The sequence below is a fragment of the Camarhynchus parvulus genome, chromosome 13 (genome assembly GCF_901933205.1).
Source record: "Camarhynchus parvulus chromosome 13, STF_HiC, whole genome shotgun sequence".
NCBI lineage: Eukaryota > Metazoa > Chordata > Aves > Passeriformes > Thraupidae > Camarhynchus > Camarhynchus parvulus.
Genome location: NC_044583.1, coordinates 4,600,733 through 4,615,457, shown reverse-complemented (window position 1 = coordinate 4,615,457; position 14,725 = coordinate 4,600,733). Strand labels below are relative to the sequence as shown.

General features: G+C 40.4%; 1 protein-coding gene across 11 annotated transcripts in view; it reads left to right on the top strand.

The window, feature by feature from the left end:
* TENM2 (teneurin transmembrane protein 2) overlaps positions 1-14,725 on the top strand; it is a 334,262-nt gene that overhangs the window by 235,726 nt on the left and 83,811 nt on the right. For all 11 annotated transcript variants that reach the window (XM_030957242.1, XM_030957244.1, XM_030957243.1 and 8 more), the window contains one exon: positions 13,374-13,568. In XM_030957242.1, the coding sequence (XP_030813102.1) occupies positions 13,374-13,568 (195 nt within the window). The remainder of the gene's footprint in view (positions 1-13,373; positions 13,569-14,725) is intronic.

Sequence of the window (14,725 nt, the reverse complement as noted above, 5' to 3'; positions counted from 1 at the left end):
TTCTCTGGAAATGCTGCATCCCTGACTTGTCACCCACACATATCTCACATCCTTTCTTGCAGTTGACAGAATCCAGCATGTTCAGTTTCTCTCTTTGTATCTCTTTCTGGGTGGGTTTGTTTTTGGGTTTTGTGTATTTATGTGTGTATGTGTGCCAACTTCTGTGCGTGCTGCAGCAGCAGCACAGCCCTGGCTTGTCACTCAAATCTTCTCTCGCAGTGGGTGGAAGCATCATTTTGATACTTGAACAGACAAGGCTGCCTTTGGCAGTGTTCCCCACCCGCAGTTCCCACCTCTCTGACTCAGTACCTTAAAGTGCTGTTGTTATAAATTTTCTTCTTGTTTTCCCAGTCTCATATTTTATTAGCAGGCTATTTTCATTTCTTGCTAACTGGTCATGTCCTCAGTTGCTTTCCAGGTTTTTATGTACAGGGCAGTGATTGCCTGCCTGCCCTTGTTTTTCTTGGTTTTACAGAACTGCATTACACTCTAAAAAGGAGCTTGTGCCATTAACTCTGGCTAATATTAATTACAGAATAAATAAATAGACATGCAGCCTATTTTGACAATGACTGACAGGCATTGCTGTCTATCAGCTGCTAGCTGGCCTGCATGAAATGAGATAGTAGCTTTGATCCAGTGTCAGGCAGACAAGGAGAGCCAACATAAAATCCATCACTGCAACTCTTTCTAATTGGCAATTTAAGCAGGAGCCAGGGGCTGAAGGGGTCACAGGCTGAATTCTTTCAGATTGTGAGTGCTGATGGCTCCAGAAGGGGCTCCGGGCAACAGGAGCCATCGTGTCTGGTCTGAGCTTCCTCATCAATCCTCAGGGATCCTCCTGGAGATTGGAAGTAAGAGCAGGAGGCTGGACTCTGGAATTCTACAGCAGATACCTTGTTAAATTTGTTACAACACAAGGCATTTAACACATAACATTTCACTGCTGCCTAGGAATGTGTACCCGTCCTTTCAGTACAGTGTAGATTGAACAGGAGGATTAGCAGTGCTCAGATTGCTCCTTTTTCTGCACCAGGCTGGAACTGGTGCTCATACCCTCTTCATTCTTTGTAAGAGAGTATTTGCAAAGTTGAAATAGCACCCAGGAGCTGCTTGTAGCATTGGGAATACTTGAGGAAGCATACTTTAAGAATATAGGTTTCAACATGCAAAATATTAACTTCCCATTGTTCTTAAAGTTTCTGCAGCTTCTGCTGATTCCAGCATTGATTTAGGGTTGTAAAGAATTTATCTGCAAAAGATCTTGTCCTGAATCATTTTAAGTGGAGATTCCCCTGTTGCTTAGAAGTACATCCTTCATTCTTTTTGTTATGGTTGGGCCTCTACAGGGAAACAGAAAAGCTTTAAACTTTTTAAAGAAATGTATTTAATGTTGTTAAATACACCTATTTGTTGCATCTCATGTAGTAATTTATTAGCATGTTTTCTGTATTAAACAATCAGTAAACTTACAGGCAAATTTCTCCATGGGAATTACATTGTCCTTTCATATATTTCTGAGTTCATGCTGCAGCCTATGAACTTGAAATTATGTATGATTCCTTTTCCCAAAGAGCTTGTAGGATAGTGGTGCAGCTAAGAAGGCAAATTTATTCTGCAGGAGAAAATTTTAGACAAAGCTGAAAGGATTAAGAAAAAAAATGGAGAATACTGAGGAATTCAGTAATGAAGGAAGAAGAAAATAATTGACAGAAGTCACTGATGCCAGTGATGGGCAAACTATGATAGGTGGAAAGTGAACATGTAAGGAATTATAATTCTCTGATTTCAGCAAACACTTGGGTATTTTTGTGTGATCATTCACTACCCCACCTGGAGAAACTCAGGGACTAAAGAGAGCCACAGGCAGTAAATACTGTAGCTGAGCTGGAACCGAATTTTATTGGCTTAGTATTATAAGAAAGTTTGCTTTGCTTGTGTCCAAGATGGAAAGCACATGGGAACACAGTAAAATCTTCTTAATGGATTTTTCTTCAACAGCATTATGTAATATTTTCATGCTTAATAAAAACTGGGTACATTAATTTGATCTCTCACAGCTGCTTTGAAGACTGCTGTGTTATCAGTTACTTCTCTTTCTTCCCTTCTTAAACATATGCAGCACAAACACATCTGTTTGCACAAATATCTTCTGTTTCAATGGAGTTCCAATAAATAGAATATTTCAAAAGGTTCTGAGTGCAGCAAGGAAGTGGACATCCATATAAATACATGCAGGACAAAAACCATTGTGCAGCTTAGTTCAGGCAAGTCAAAAAGCTTTTTTCCCTTCATAATACTTCCATTGGTGGACAAGAATTTCTCTGTTCCCACTCTGCTCTGCTGAGCTGAATTGTGCTCGCTGTGCTGTATGCCTTGTAGTTTGTTTTTCTGCTTAATTAGTTAGCTTATCTAATTGTATTGCAATCTACATTTTGGTTTTACTTTGCTTTGTCTCCCTGGAATTGTACTGGTGTTTGTTTATTTCATTAAGTTCTAAGGGTTCGTCCTGGCAGTTGTGTTGGGATCTTCTTGGAGTCCTCGTGATGATGGTAAATGTCATTGAAGTGACTATGATTAAGTAGTATTGTAAATCACATTATAGAAATACAGCTGTTGGCAGACATCCTTAGACATTTGCCATCCCTGAATAACAGAAACAGCCCTGAATCACAGTCTCAGATTTCAGCATGCATGACTTTTTTCACACCTACACTATATCTGGATTCAAAACTGTAATTTAGACATTTTCTATATTTAGTTCTTACTTCAGTAAGATTAAATTCCGTTAACTGTCATCCCCCTTCTCTTTCTCAAACAAACAAAAAAATCTCTAATTCAAACGTAGAAAAATGTTTAAATATCTGCAGCTACTGTGGAACTGTGCAGTTAAACATGTTATGATTTAACTTTTCTGGTAGATTTAACAAGGCAAATAATAGTAACTGAACTGAAACCAAACCAGCCTGCATTTTAAATACCCTGAATGCTGCAGGCTGTGGGTGCAGTCCTGCATCTATTGCACTGCTGTTTAGCCACAGCCAAGCCACGACCACAGGAGCAATAATTTTTACACCATTCACTAGGAATGGTGTAAAACTTACCAAAAATATTGGAAGAAATATTTCACTATTTTTGTTCCTTTTTCTAGAAACATAAGTGATTTTGTGCAGTTAGTGCTTTTCTGTTATGGATCACAACACTTATGTTTGGAAGGGAATTTCTGGTTTTTGATGTTTGTCCTTACTGCTGCTGTTTGTGAGCATCATCTCGCTGCTGCTTTTTTCAGGCATCGTCTCTGTGACTCCTCACTGACTCTTTCCACTGAGATAGCAGCTGAAAACTCTGAAATAGTTTAGTTCTGCCTTCCTCCACAGTTTTCCTGGTGATGAAGTTATCAAAACATAGGAATGAATATCTACATGCCTGTCTATGACAGTAGCTGATTTCAACATCTGCTGGTTCCCATCTGTTGGTAGGAAGTAAAACTTGTTTCTCTGCGTGGTCTTGTAGCACCTTCACTGCTTTTATCTAAAGCAGGAATTTCACAGCTCTGATTCTGTGTTACTCACAGAAAAAGAGTTGGTTTGGTTGCTTTGGGTTTTTTCCTTCCTTTTCAAAGGCATAAAATTTGTGGCAAACTGATCAGTCTTATTCTTCTGTGGTGAGTCAGAACCACAGCAAGGGAACTTCCATTCCCTTGAATGCATTGATGCGTGTGAAAGAGAGATTGAACTGTGCTGCTCTTTAAGGGTGCAGCAGAGAGGCAGGACCTGATCTGGGTTGGCTGCAAATCACCTTCTGTACTGTGTGGGGAACTGCACTCTTCCCTTAGCACAGGCAGCAACAGTGGCAGAGCTTCTGCCATGGTGGAGAAAGAAACAACCAGGCTGACCAAGAGTTGAATCCAGAATGTACCGACAGGATAAAGTCCTGGCGCAGCTAACTGATTTATCCAGTGTCATTACATTCAAATGTCCTCTTTTGTTTCCATCTCCAATTTGTAGTTTGTTTTATGCCACTTGAAATTCTTTTTTTTTATGTGCAGCTGTGCCTTCTCCAGGGAGACGGAACAGTGGCCTCCTTCCCTCCCTCCCCCTGAAGCGCTCCAATATCTTTATCTAAGATCTTTTTTGGTGGTTAGTGAGATTGTCTAAGCTCATCTTCACAAAAGCAGTAATGGGGCTTCAGTCCTCTCAATCCACCATTAAAATAGTTCTGAGGTATTTGATATTGGCTTAGTTTTTATTTCCTTATTCTTATGTACTGCAGTGTTATTGTCACTGAAAATATTATAAGGTTAAATAATCAAGTAAAATTTACTTGTACCAACTGAGCAACCTCAGAGAGACTGTTTTAAAAAATTGTTCCATTTCTGGACATTGGTGCTGCTATGGGAAGACACATTTGTATTTCTTAGATAGATTTTTTTGTAACAGTTGTTAAGCTAAGCAATTATCTAATGGAAACAGGTACTTTGTGCAATGGTAGAGGAGGGAGCAGCAAGTGTTTTCTTTTTGATGGATAGGCTCACACTGAAGGCATGAGAAAAAATATGACATTTGTGATAAATTTGGGCCAAAGCAAAAGTTTGCTGAGAGTTCAGAAGAATGTAAATATTAATTGTGCAGTTAATGCTGTCCAGTCACTTCTATAAAAATCATCCCATTTTTTTTGTAGAGCAGCTTAAGTACTTATCGATTGAGAACTTCTATAACTCCCAAAATGGAGGCATCCCCATATCTCTACAGGTATTTTAAATGAATTGAATTAATCATAGGCTTAAAAGTCTCTAGTGATCTTCGTTAAGTTTCCTGGGTTTAATTAAAACATCTGTGCAGTTTTAATTTATCGATTCATCCAACTCATATGTCATGTTTTTAACACACCCCAGCATGCTCTGCATCATTTTTAACCCGATTTCCACTTAACTAAAGCAATTAAATTCACCCCGGATTAATTAAAGCATCCATACTTTAGTGCTTAAGTCAGCGTGTGCTGCTTTCCCCAAATGGTTTCTGAATGTCAGAGGTTTGACACACCTGATGGGTTTTTTGTCCTTCTGGAAATTCTTCTGTGGGTTTCCTCCTCGCCTGCTAATGTGCATTTTGGCAAAGCTTGGTGGTTCTGGTGTTGGGCACCTGAGGTAGGGAGAGCAGAGCTTGGCTGCTGGGAGAGGCTTTTCCTCTTGATGCTGACCTGGTGCCAGCCAGGGCAGAGCAGCACTGCTGTTAAACCATTTAAATTAGTTCTGTGTTCTGCAGTCAAAGCATTTCATGGAGTAACTGCTAAACACCTCATGCCAGTGACAGTTGTTCACAGTTGTTCGTTCTCCTGCCTCTGGGTGAATTTCTAGATGATTTCTGCTTGGAAGAGCACAAGCTCTTAGAGCAACCTAAAAAAGACTTTGTAGATCTTTCTAATTGTCACTGTTCTTAAGAAGATTTCAGCCTGATGGGAGTTAGTGAATTTAGTGATCTCTGAAGAGCACCAGACTAGTCAAACGTCATTCTTCCTGACTGTGCAAATAGCACATTTGTGGGGCACAAAGAGCAGGTGAGAGAACAGAGTCTAGGATTCATTCAGTTTCCCATTCCAGAATGTTTTTCTTGGGCATGATTTTGCTAGGGTGGAGCAGCTTCTCCCAAGGCAAGTAGCATAAAATTACTGCAAACTAGTAAAAGAGAAACAACATAAACCATGAAGTGGTCTTAGAAGTTATTTCAGATTTTCATATCCTCAAATAAACTTCAGTAAAAAGTAATAGTTTGCAGACAAGTAGTGAAATATGCTGCCAACTGATTGAAATAGGTTTAAACAGAAAATATGAAGGGACGTGTCAAACAAAACCATTGTATTTTCAGACTACAACTAATAGATTTTTATGTCTTCTAATTTTTTAGAAATGTCTGTGGGCAAATACTTGGTGTAACAAGGGATATGATAATTAAGGGCAAATATTTGGTGTAATGTGGGATGTATAATAAAACAAGGGATGTCTCAATACTTTTTTGTTTATAATATTAATGCAAAGTCTGGAGCCAACATTTTCAATCAGGTTGACAGCAATTAATTTTTTTAATAACTGGGCTGTTGTTCTAAAATGCAAATGCTTTTGATTCCTTTGGGTATAGTGATTTTGTTGATTTTAGGCCATTTAGATTAAGATTGTTCATACATAAATAGGTATGACTTCATTTTAGGAGAATGGGAATTTGATTGTAACTTTTGCAGTGAATCTAAACTTATTTGGGGCTTTGGTTGACAGTTGTAGGATTCAACTCTTGCATCTGTAAAACAGATCTTCATCTGCTTTACTTATTAATCTAATCTGTCCATTGAAGAGAAATTAATATGTGTAGTCTAAATGCTGCATATGGATCACCAGCATAAAGACCAAAAAGAGAAAAGTGCCAGTACAGTGTGACTCTGCTCTCATCTATCACATTAGGAACCAGGCAGTTGTACACAACATTTGTCTTGGCTCTTTCCTCTATTTTGTGCTCCAGTTTGGAGCTGACCTGGAGTGCATTTATAGGCTTCAGATTAGACTGTCAAAAACTGGAATCCATCTTCTTTATATGTTGGCAAAATCGTGTGCATAATCTCTCGGCAGTAGCAGCCTAATCTCTGCTAAAAGGAAGTCCAAGTGTGAGGTATTACAGAGTCTGAATTAATTATCCCCTAGAGGAACTGCACCCAGAAGGGTCCCTGGTAGGGCTCAATGCTAAGAAGTTTGACCTACATCTGTCTTCAATTCAATTCCTGATGGTCAGTGCAAAAAAAAGACAACTTCTGTTTCATTATGCAAGTGTGCTTGCATTACCCACTCCTTTATATAATAAGGAATTTGTGCAATTCCATGTCCAAAGAGCATAGCAAGGCTGCCCAAGTCAGTTCAGTGAATTTTTGTGACTGAAATTTACTTCCTCCTCCTAAACAGGAGCATCTACAGATAAAAATAAATATTTTTCTTAGGTGTGGCAAAATTCTGTACAGTTCAACAAGGACAGAGCATATTTTACGTAGGAGTATAAATAGTGTCTCTTCAGAATGCTTTTTTTCTGAATGTGTTTGTTTGTTTAGAGGGAAGGAAAGCTGTAATGGCTGAGACCAAAATTCCATTTCACCCAGGGTTTCAGCTGTGATGGTGACATACAGCAGATAGCTGAGGGAGAGTAAAAGTTTTATTTGTCTTTCTTGCTTCTCCATTAAATTCTTCTGGTTCCAGAGGTAGTGTGTGCTGGGACTTTCTACAACAGACCAAGCCTCTTTGTGTTCAGTAGCCTGTGCAGATTTCCATTCCATGAATTTGTTGAAATTCTATGATCAATCACAGAATGTTCTTCCATGAGTTTTAACTTGTCAATTAATCTTGTTAAAACTGTTTAATGGAACAGTCAGCAGTACTCAGGCACTGTAGATAATTTCCAAGTGCTCTTTTACTTCAGTCTTAAGGTCGTACTTGAACCCTCAGTCCTGATTTTCCATACTATTTATGTGGTGAACAAACAGCCAAGCTCATCTTTTTTGCACTCCAGCTTGTGGTAAGGAAAATGTGGTTTCTTTGCAAGATTGGGGCTTGCAAGCATTATGGATATAACCACTCTGACCCTTACCCAGAACTTGCTGCAGTTTTGTCATGGGCATCTCACCAAAAAATTCTGTGATACATTAAAAAATTAGATGGGACCAAAAATTATATTCTTCCTCTGCCGTGTTTTAAAATTTACTTTTGAATGAAAAGCTGAGCTGCTTGCAAAATAAGAATAATATAAGGGCATTGCTTTTGACCTGGTCCACGACAGGGAAGCTTTGTAGATGCAAATTCAAAAACCCTTCCAGTCTGCATATATTTGTGCCCAGAGACCCAAATAATTTTCAAGAGAAATATACCAATTTGTCTGTTTTACGAGGAGGAACTGAAAAAAGTCTGCAGTAGAGAACTGACAGCCTAGATCCTAGCGGTACAGGACTCCCTCTGCGCCAGGGTAATGTTTGCTCTACAGCAAGAGAAACCCAGCCAGAGCTCTGCCTTCCCATCCTGTTTGGAGCTTCAAGTGGCAGGGGAAAGCCTCTCAGCCCAGCAGCTGTGTAACTAATCCAATTCTTCAACAGCCTCCAAGTGTTTGTCTCCTCAGACATCCTTTGCTGGTTTCTTGCCATGCTCTAGAAGAACTGCTCTGGTGAGTATGTGTGTGTGGACACTGGAGGGGGGTGCAAGGAGTGTGTGCCCAGACTGCAGCTGGGACACAAAAGCTGGTGCCTTTTGGTGCCAGACTCTTTGGGCATTATCCCCTGGCCATCTCTGCTCCTCATCTGTGTGTAACAGGCTGTTACCAAATCACCTTTCCTCATGCCTCAGGGAATATGAACATTACTCCAAAACATCCTTTAGAGAGAGAACTTTTAGGGGGATGTTTGGCTTCTCTTTCCTGCTGCATCAATGTTCTCAAATGCGTGCAGGACTCAGGGGTCTGTACAGTGTCTGTTCATCAGCTGAGCCCCATGTTAAAAATTTAGTCTGATTTTGCTCAAATACAAGTAAAGGGCATAATCCCATAACCAAAGAACATTAAAGGTTAATAGCTGTTGTGCTCATCCAGACCTCACTCAGGACATATACCTTTGGGCCTAAGTTGCCTGAGTGTTGCCATGACTACTCCTGAAGATCTCTGTCCACCTTTTGCCAGTGCTGGTGTAAGACATGCAATCACTCTCTCCACAGAAATTAGATGGAGCTTGGTTGTTCCTTTACATAAACCACTTTCCTCCACATTGCTTCATCAGACTTTGAGCAATCAGTTCTGTCCTGGACCAGGAGCTTCCCATGGGGAAACACAAACAGTCCTAGATAACAAGAAATCCAGAATATTATTGAGGAGTTTGTGCATCAGCTGAAGCTGCCAGGATGTAAAATGAGGGTAGAATGGTTTGGGTCTCATCCTGCAGCAATATGATCTAGGAAATAGGCATAGCAGAACTCTTTTTAGGCTACCTGCTCCTGTTCTCTATAGAAAAGCAGCTTGATTCTCTCTTCCTCACACAGGACAGACTATAAACCCATAGCAAAAACAGTCATGAGGAGCTATTCATTACAGCAGTGACAAGCCAGCTTCTTGTAATAACCTGGACCTTCTTGAATTCTTGCTTACATGTTTCTCCTGCAATCTTAGTGACATGGTAGTCTCAGAAATGCTAAAATCTGTCCCAGAATCTTTCATTTTTCTTATTCTCAAAGTGATATTCCTATAGTTTGCACAATAACTCCAGTAGAGGGTTGTAGTTTAAACTGTGGCTTTAAGTTGCAAGTGCCTTAATCTTAGCTGTATCCACATCATCCCTAAGGTTAAGTGACAGATTCTCTTGTTTGTCCAGAGTCAGTTCTGGTGTCACTGGCACTGTGACTGCCCTGGCAGACCCCTGAGGGCAGATTGCTGTTCAGCTTACAGACAAGCTGCACAAGGACTGAACAGATCCATGAACCACAGCAAGACCTTTGACCTGATAGATACATGAAGAGAGGAATGAAAAGCTGTGACATGGCTTTCAGCTTTTCTTAAATTCCTGAAGCACCATAGCAGAGTCAGGGAACATTAAAAAACTCTTCAGCCCAAGAGCCAGCACCATCCAGTAACCTTTCTTCTGCAATGCCAGGCTCTGGAATCCCAGAAGCTGAACCATGCAAATCCAGGTCAAAAGCAGGAGCCAAGAATGGTTTCCCCACAGACAAGTTCCAAATAGCAGATACCCATCACCTTTAGCTGGACTGCAGTTACCCATTGCTTAATGAGACTTGGGGACAAAGCAAGCAGAGGAGTGATCTTACAGCAGGTGTCTGGCACAGAATTACAGGTCCAGACCTCTCTAGCTAGGTCTAGACTGGTCATAGTTGAGTAGCTTGGATGTTTCCTGTTGTTATGGTTTTCTCTTTCTTATTTTTACAATTGTTTGTTTCTGCTTAGTCCCTCTTTCAAGGTAGTGTGCTGTTTAAATAGAGTTATTGTCTTTATTTGAGTTTTCATGCTAGAGGAGAGGTTTGCAGAATAGAAATCATTTCAGGAGTTGATTCGCATGTTGATCTGTAAAACAACAAAACAAGAAGAGCTGTTCCTCACTTGCATCCAGCTTGTGATCAGCTTTAAATTTTTGTCCTTATAACTACTTGAACAAATGTGGTTTCTCCAAAGAAACTGCCTAATACCTATTAGATTGTCCAAAGAAACTGCCTAATGCCCACGGATTCATTTAGCCTTCCTGGGACCTCTTCTTTCCATGCAGCTTTATCACAGTGTGGTGAGGAGCTGGGTGGGCTCAGCAAGTGTGTCCTAGTGCAGTTGGGGAATGCACACTGAGAAACCATCAGCAATGACAGCTCTGAGTCTCTGCAGTGCCATGGAAACATGGAGAGAATTTGCATCCAGCAACATTTACTTCCTTCTGTGGTGGACTTCACCAAAGGGACTGCAGGCTTAACCACTCCATACCAGAGCCTTGTCCTAGAGAGATTTTTTTGTGTTAAAGTGAGTTCCAGTTAAAAGACCAGGGTATGCAAGATGACACCAAGAAACTCGACATTCATGATCACTCCAGGTCTTCAGGCCAGGCTCCCTTCTGATCACTTGCCCAAAATCCTCTACACCGTGCAAAGAGAGCAGGACAGGAATTATTACCTTTCTTATTTGAGAACATGTATCAGTGTCAGCCCAAAACAAGCCTTTAAATTGCAGTGAAATGGAGAGTTATGGACAAAGGAATTGTGCCCCCAGATCTTCGTGGCCAAAAAGTGGCAGTGGTGCTGGGTGGGTCCCTTTCTTTCTGGCTGCCCTGGTGACTTGCAGGAGCTGCACACCTGATCAGAAAGGCTGTGCTGGGAGCTGAGCCAGGCTCCTCAGGGGAGCATGCAGCCAGAAGGAATAGTCATGCAGCATTCAAGTTGCTGTTAGTTCAGTGTGTGGTATATCATGGAAAGGTGTTTGATGCTGAGGTGCAAAAAGATGTAGGATAGACTGTCCTGGAGTGCAGTGTGAGGACAGTTTGTGGTATTTCAGCACAGCTGGCTGAGTAAACTTAGCTCAGAAACCAGCAGAAATTTATCATCAACTTTTTCAGTGAACTCAGTAAAGCACTTGTGAACATATATCACATCTGAAATGAAAATGTTGCTTGTTGCAGCAGACCTCTCATTAGGGTAGAAATGAGCCAAGACACAGACTCTCATTTAACAGCATGAAAAGTGTCCCAGTTTATTCTCCTTTACAGCTTAGCCACCCTGACTCTGACCACAGCAAGCTGCTGCTTTTGGCTCCTCTGACAGCCCCTGACTGCTGGCTGTTCTGCTGGAATGTGACTGCAGTGTTTCCTTGCTGCCTCTGACCACAGAGGCTCAACTGTGACTGCAGGCTCCAGCAGCAGCTCTGACTCCATCAGACCCAGACAGGTCTTTGCAGCAGCAACTCTCTTCCTTGTTTCCTTCTTCTTTGTGTCTCTCTGGATCTTTCCTTCTTCCTCAGGGCTCCTCTACCCCCAGGCTCTCCCCGACCAGCCAGCCCACCCCTTCTATCACACTTCTCTTTAGTAATCACAGCTGTGACCCATTAAGGGCAAGGCTGTTCTTCTTCTCTGGTAATTAGTACAGCTGTGAACTACCAGGGGTGAGGTCACTTGTAATCCCTCCTGCTACACGTACAGTTGCTGATGGAAATTATATTTTACTCAAATTTCTGTTCATTTTCGCATATGAAAACATCTGGACAAAACTTAAAGTAAGTGAGAACACCAGGAATGAAGTAGAATGAAGTTCTCTTGCTACCAAGGGATGGATAATATGGATCTAAGACATAGGAGCAGTAGCAACCCCCAGACTTCAGCATACTGACTTTGAAATTGTTCTATGTAAAAGAAAAATAGGCCAAAAATATTATACATATTATATGACATGCAGCCCATTAATCTGTAGTTTTATTTGAAATAATTCTCAGCACTCTAAATTTTAGCTAACTTTTCAGGTTGAAAATCTGAATTTTATTTTTTCTGATCAATTTTTTCACCTATCAAATAAGAAAATTCACAAAAAAAAAATCTGTCCTGAAATGTGTTTTTGCAGCAGATCAGTGGGACAGCTAAGATTAATAAGGATTGCAGGGCTGAACAATGGAGAAGTTGAATAACTGGACCATTGCACATTTCTTTGTAGGAAATCAATTACTTGGGTTCTTCTTGATCATTGGGGTTAAAGGGATAATAGAAGCCAAGAAGGCATTAGGACCTTTTAATGATTAATAGTAACTTTAGAGTATATTTTTGGCACTGTAACACCGGGTGTTCATTTCTAATTACTTTGAAGAGGGAAAAGACGGGGAAATACTTTTCTGTCTTTATCAAACTGCATCAGAGAGAAGAGCACAAAAGTGCTCCAAGCTTTTCTTAAAGACTCACTTCATTACTCCCATTTTTCTGTTATTTCTCTGGGGTTTTTTTCCATTTCTCTGGCTAGTGACCACACAGCCAGTCTTTGACAGGCCCAGAAGTTCACAGATTGCCATGTTCCCAAGGGAGACATGGGCACACAGAAGTGAATATGACTTAGGGAAACATTTATATGCACCTGGGTTTTAATTAACCACTTGTTTCTTTCCATTGCTCTGCATATGTACAACATCTGATTCCTGGCACCCAAGACCTACTGACTACTTTTATTATTCATAGCTTCACTTTATTTGCATAAATGAATATTTGCTGAGAAAGTCTTACCCCCTTAATAACACAGTAGTGAGGGGTAAGGGTTAATGGTGCTTTCTTGCCAGTACACACAGGGTAAAAGCTGTCACTGGCATTCAGGGAAACAGGGCTCAGCAGGGATAGTGGTGCCAAGGTGCATTTGTAGTAGCTGAAAGCTTGTGTCATTCTTGTGTTCAAGATTCTTACTGAAAACCAAAGGGTCTAAAAAAGTTTGGGGACATGACATTAAAGAAGTGTTACGGTAAATGAAAGATGCCATATAATAAGCTGTTGTGGGGACTGAATGTTTTGTGTTCTATCTGTGAAAATTGGATGTTACCTAGAGAAAAAAAGCAGAGTAATGTCAAACTCAAATCTATTCACAGTACCCTATTAGTTATCCCAAACATTATCAGTATTCTCCAAAGAATAGGAGTTGTAGTCTCAGAATGCCCAACACATATGTGCTTTATTAAAGAGCAATCAAATTATTTGTTTGGGAAATGAAGAACTGAACCACTACGAATTATCTCAATTTTTTTTCCCCAGTAACTGAACATATTTGAGTGTGTGTGATAGTGGATTTTTAGTGCACTTTTACACAACTACATGCATGACCCTGTGTGTTGTTTTTCTTTCCTTCCGTTTTCCAGCTGCCTGCCCCGTTCTGTGCAGTGGCAATGGTCAGTACTCCAAAGGCACCTGCTTGTGCTACAGTGGCTGGAAAGGTCCAGAATGTGATGTGCCCATCAGCCAGTGCATTGACCCCTCATGTGGAGGTCATGGCTCCTGCATCGAGGGCAACTGTGTCTGTTCTGTGGGCTATAAAGGAGAAAACTGTGAGGAAGGTAGGATATTTATTTTCTCTGTTGTTAGTTTGTTTTCTGGGTTTGGGAGCTATTTAATGGCTAGGGAAAAGGGAAAGAATGGAATAAAAATCTAAGCATAAAACTGCTGTAGCAGGTAAAAGAGGGTAAAAACGTAGTCCACCACAATCTTACTGATCTATCAGAGTTCAGACCAAACTTCAGGCCTTCTGTATACATTGCTTTGCAGTATTAAGAGTGTCTGCCACAAGTAAACCTGAATAATTCCTTTGTTGAAGAGCAAAGAAAAATCTTTTCTTATGGATTATGTTTACTGAACAATTTAGATGCGAAATGCAGAGGAAAAAGGAGCAGTGGTAGACAAAATTGTATAGCTTCAGCTTCACACAAAGCACATATCAATCACTATTAAGACAGAAACTGATGAAAAATATTTGAAAGACTTGGATATCCATGCTACTTACAGACTTAATGAGGGGCAAATTGCTCCTGTTGGCTGCAATCATATGGGATTAAGCAAAGGTAGATGGCACACATGAACAATAACTGTCCTTTAATGCAGAAAAGCTTTTCAGATTCAGTGTCCAATTCCTTGAGTATGAAGAACGAACAAATTTTTTAAAATAACCCATGCAGAATGGGGTCATAGATTAAGCTCAATAATGGCTGTTTTCTGTTAGAATGCACAATGTAAATTGGACTCCTTTTCTTTTTAAAATATATTACTGTGCTCCAGGTTTTATTAATCCTTCAAACAGAGAAGCAGCTTGAGTACTGAAGTGATAGGGCTTGGATATCATGCTGCTAGGTCTGAGGAGTCTCTCTGGATTATTCTGATGGGTTGCAGAGCTGTATTGATACTGTGTGTATCAATTTTCATTTTACCCTATAGTGAACAGCTGTCTCCCCTATCAGAAAACAAAGGGAAGAAAACTGTAGATAAACAAACCACTAAGGGTTTTATTGTCATCACCTTTAGGAGAAGATGTGGAATTAGCCTGAGTGAACTTGTGGTAAAAGGAAAAAAACAAACAAACCAAGGATCCTCACTGGTGGGACTGCAGTTGTTTGTTCAGTTCATTCCTGTCACCTTCTTCCACTAAATCCTCTCAACACTGGTTGTTAGAGCTTTTCTCCAGAATTCAGTTGAAGCCAAGAGTTTTTACATTGTTTTTAAT